Source organism: Sinocyclocheilus anshuiensis, unplaced genomic scaffold (genome assembly GCF_001515605.1).
Source record: "Sinocyclocheilus anshuiensis isolate Anshui unplaced genomic scaffold, SAMN03320099.WGS_v1.1 scaffold708, whole genome shotgun sequence".
In the NCBI taxonomy this organism is placed as follows: Eukaryota; Metazoa; Chordata; class Actinopteri; order Cypriniformes; family Cyprinidae; genus Sinocyclocheilus; species Sinocyclocheilus anshuiensis.
Window position 1 is genome coordinate 2,647,758 of NW_015555881.1, and position 3,841 is coordinate 2,651,598.

Below are 3,841 nucleotides of genomic sequence, written 5' to 3' on the forward strand. Positions count from 1 at the left end.
GTGTGTGTGTGTGTGTGTTTGTGTGTGTGTGTGTGTGTGTGTGTGTGTGTGTGTGTGTGTGTGTGATATGTTACTGCAGATGGATCCACAGATAAGCGTCTGATCTGAGACTCACATGCAGCATGAGACCGAAGTATTCGTCTGTATCTGGCCTTATAGTTTTCAGTCGGCTGAGTAGCGGGTCCTTGAAGCCCCAGAGCAGCTCCTGCACTGTGTGTGTCATGAACATAGTGGTGCCGATGGAGCCCATGTACATGGAGATTCCCGAGGAGACCCAGAATCCTGCACCTTTGATTCGATTCATCACGGCCTGTTTGAGGAAACCAGAACCTGAGACTCAGATCAACTGGAAAATAAAACACACACACACACACACACACACACACACTCACCACCGCTGGGATGTTCACCGTCGTCACCAGATCCACGTTCGGGTCTCCAACTGATTTCTCAGGCTCAAAGACGAAAATCTTGGCTGTGTAAGCAGCAACCTTCGTCCCGTTGTGCACAAATGACACGTTGTGTTTGGGCCTGTACTCTCTGGAACGGGTTAGATTTACAGAAGAAGACCAAAACTCAGTTTAGTTGAGTGGAAATAACACAATTATATTGACTTTTATTGGCATTGTGCGAGCCTGACTGCGGAGCCAAATAAATGAGCATGAAACCAATAAAACAGCATAGAAATAAAAATTATGGAAATGAGGCACTATGGCCAGATAATGCAAATGATGATTATAAGATATATTATAAGAAATTATCTATAAGTGCATATATTATATTATATTATATTATATTTAAACATTTTAAAATAATAAAATATGCATCAAGTGTAAAAATGTATATATATATTTTTTTATATATTTTATAATTATAATATAAACCAACCATAATGTTCTATAAGTTTATATAATATATGTTATATATAAATCAATATTATATACTATATATATATATACGATTTAAACATAGTTAAAAGATATGTACATATATTTTATATTACAAATATAAAAATAATACATGAACACATTTTATGAATATATATAGTACAATAGTATTAGAATTGTAATTTAAACCAACCAAAAGGCAATTTAGTTGAGTGGAAATAATACTATTATACCGCATTAGATTGACTTTTATTAGCATTGTGTGAGTTTGAGTACAGAGCAAATGAAACACATTGATCATTTCAATGAAAATGATGGTGGTGCAAAGTGAAAAATTATGCACAAATGGCTGTATAATGCAAATGTAATTGTAGGGCAGAAAAAATGGTGTACAAGTACATGATGTGCATAATACTTGATATTTGCATGAAAATGATTTATGTTCCACTCTCTACGGTTAAACATCAGATGTTTCAAGAGCGTATTGATTCCTGTTGAAGTGTTTTCTATTTGCTCTGAATTACCCTCAAGTTCAGTGCAAACTAACCATGCAGAGGAATACAGGTTAGAGAGTGTTAACGGCACAGACATTGATATCTGTTTAGGGTGTGACATGAATGATCCTGCAGACCTGAGGAGAGCATGACTGTAAACACGCTGATAAAACATAACAGCATCAAAACACCTTCAGCTTCAGCTGCAACTGTATTTCATAATACACACATAATTCTTTAGTAAAGACGATAAGTGTCTGCAAATTAGCAGAGCTAACTGAAGTAAACCTGGGTGTCAGTTACCAGCAAATGTTACATTTATCTTTTTCAATAGGAACTGTTTATTTTATATTTTAAGATAAATGAAAAAAAAAGAATAAATATATTAAGAGTAATATATTAAAATTAGAATGATATATACACACACACACACACACAAATATAAATACAATTTAAATATAAATATAATTCAATAATATAGTAAATTAAAATATAATTGCAATTTTTTTGGAATTATACATTTATAAAATTTATCATTTACTTTTTTTGTATAAACACATTAAACACAAATATATGTGTGTAAGCATATTATGTTATGTATGTTTTATGTTTGTTACATTTATTACAATTTATTGTACTTTGCTAAGTTATGCTAGTGTATGCTTTGTTTTGTTACATTATTTTTATATAACAAAACATAACATAGCAAACCATAACGTTATGTTGTTTTGTTTTGTTATTAGGTTTTTTGTTATATTATGTTTAACATAACAAACAAAAAACATAAGAACAAAACATAACATGTTGTTTTGTTATGTTTTATAACAAAACCTAATAGGCAAGACAGTATGTTACTTTATCTTTTGTTATGTTATGTTTTGTTTAATTTTTTATATTTTATGTTACAAGATGAAAACAACATAACAACAAAAGATGAAAACAAAACGTATGTTTTGTTTTATTACGTTTTTATGTTGTTTTGCTAAGTTATGCTATGTTATATTTGACAAATATAAATAATTTGTAAGTGGGTTCTGATATATATTATAATATTACATATATGTTTAGATGCATGATGGGATTGATTAAACAGTTACATAATGCAGATAGAGTCATGTTTTACAACATAACTACTGGTAACACAAAGAGCTTTTGTTAGTTTTACTCTCTTAAATTAGAGATCAATAAAAGGCTGGAATAGGAGTGAGACGAGGAGCTGTGAGCGGCTGGCTGGTCTGAATATCCCTTCGCCAGCAGATGACTCAGTAAAGCGGTCTGTTGTGAAAGGATCACGCAGGAATAAGCATCTTAAGACTGAACGCAGCGTCTCGGATTTGTGCTGAGATTCGCACCGGACTCAAATCTCTGAGCATCAGCACTGTGTCACTCTCGCCTGCAGCAGAAGCCAAGCACAGTCTCGTGCCTCTGATCTCCTTCTGCTTCTGTCACATGGACCAAAGCAAACCTGCATGGACACAACACCTGAAGACCGAGGCCTGCAACATACGCCTGCAAGAACACGAACCAAGAGGGTCTGGCTGCAGACTTGCACTTGCACTCTCAGACACATGCGCTTCCGCTAGCGACGTCACTTGCAGTCTTTTTTTTTGTTGTTGTTATATTTATTTATTATTTTTTGTTTGAATCTCTCAACATTTTACAACAGTAGCCAGGCGGTGAAGAGAAGAACAAATAAACTAAATTACAAAGTCACTTGCAATCGCCACTTGCACTCTCCGCTGTACATGCGACGTCACTTGCAGTCGACACAAATCGTGCGTGTTGCCAAAGGAGACAAGACGCTCTGGTGGTGCTAAATCTAGTACCATAACATACAGGGTCCTGCAAGTCATCTGTAGAAGAAAAAGACAAGACCTGCAAATCCATGGCCAAAGAACAGCAGAATATGAACGCAATGCGTCTCTCGTTAAGCGCTTTCCACCCATAGAAAAACACTTAATATGGCTTAATGTATTAAGATGCTGTTAAAATATCAAATGCAATATACAGTTTATTAATATAATGAATATGTATAGCCTAGTATTTTCCTCCCATACCGCAAAACGTGGCATAATGTAGCATAAAGGAATAAGATGATAAAGACCAAACTCAATATGCTCCTCTTCATTATTAAAATATACATAACTAATATGTACAGGCAAGCAGGTGAGCCCAGAATAAATTCAACACGCAAAGTTTCACGTTAAGCGTTTTCCCATATAGAATAAACTGTCTACAGCTCTTTTATATCATTCTCTTTGTCCATTAAGCTACATTAGCCTACGTGTTTTATTTATAATGATTTTCTATGGGAGGAAAATGTATAACGTTAACGCATTGCGTTCTGGGCTCGTCTGCTTGCCTGTACGGAGTAGATCCTTTTAAAATCACTTAATGCATTTCATAATGCACGTTCATATTTGATGGTCTGTATATACTTTGAGTCAACAACAAGACATA

At 34.4% G+C, this 3,841-nt stretch overlaps 1 protein-coding gene across 1 annotated transcript in view; it reads right to left on the reverse strand.

The window, feature by feature from the left end:
* The window catches only part of scarb2b (scavenger receptor class B, member 2b), a 30,475-nt gene that overhangs the window by 16,493 nt on the left and 10,141 nt on the right, over positions 1-3,841 (reverse strand). The window contains exons 3-4 of the mRNA XM_016470193.1: positions 393-540; positions 116-310 (exon numbers count right to left, since the gene is read on the reverse strand). Of these exons, the coding sequence (XP_016325679.1) occupies positions 116-310; positions 393-540 (343 nt within the window). The remainder of the gene's footprint in view (positions 1-115; positions 311-392; positions 541-3,841) is intronic.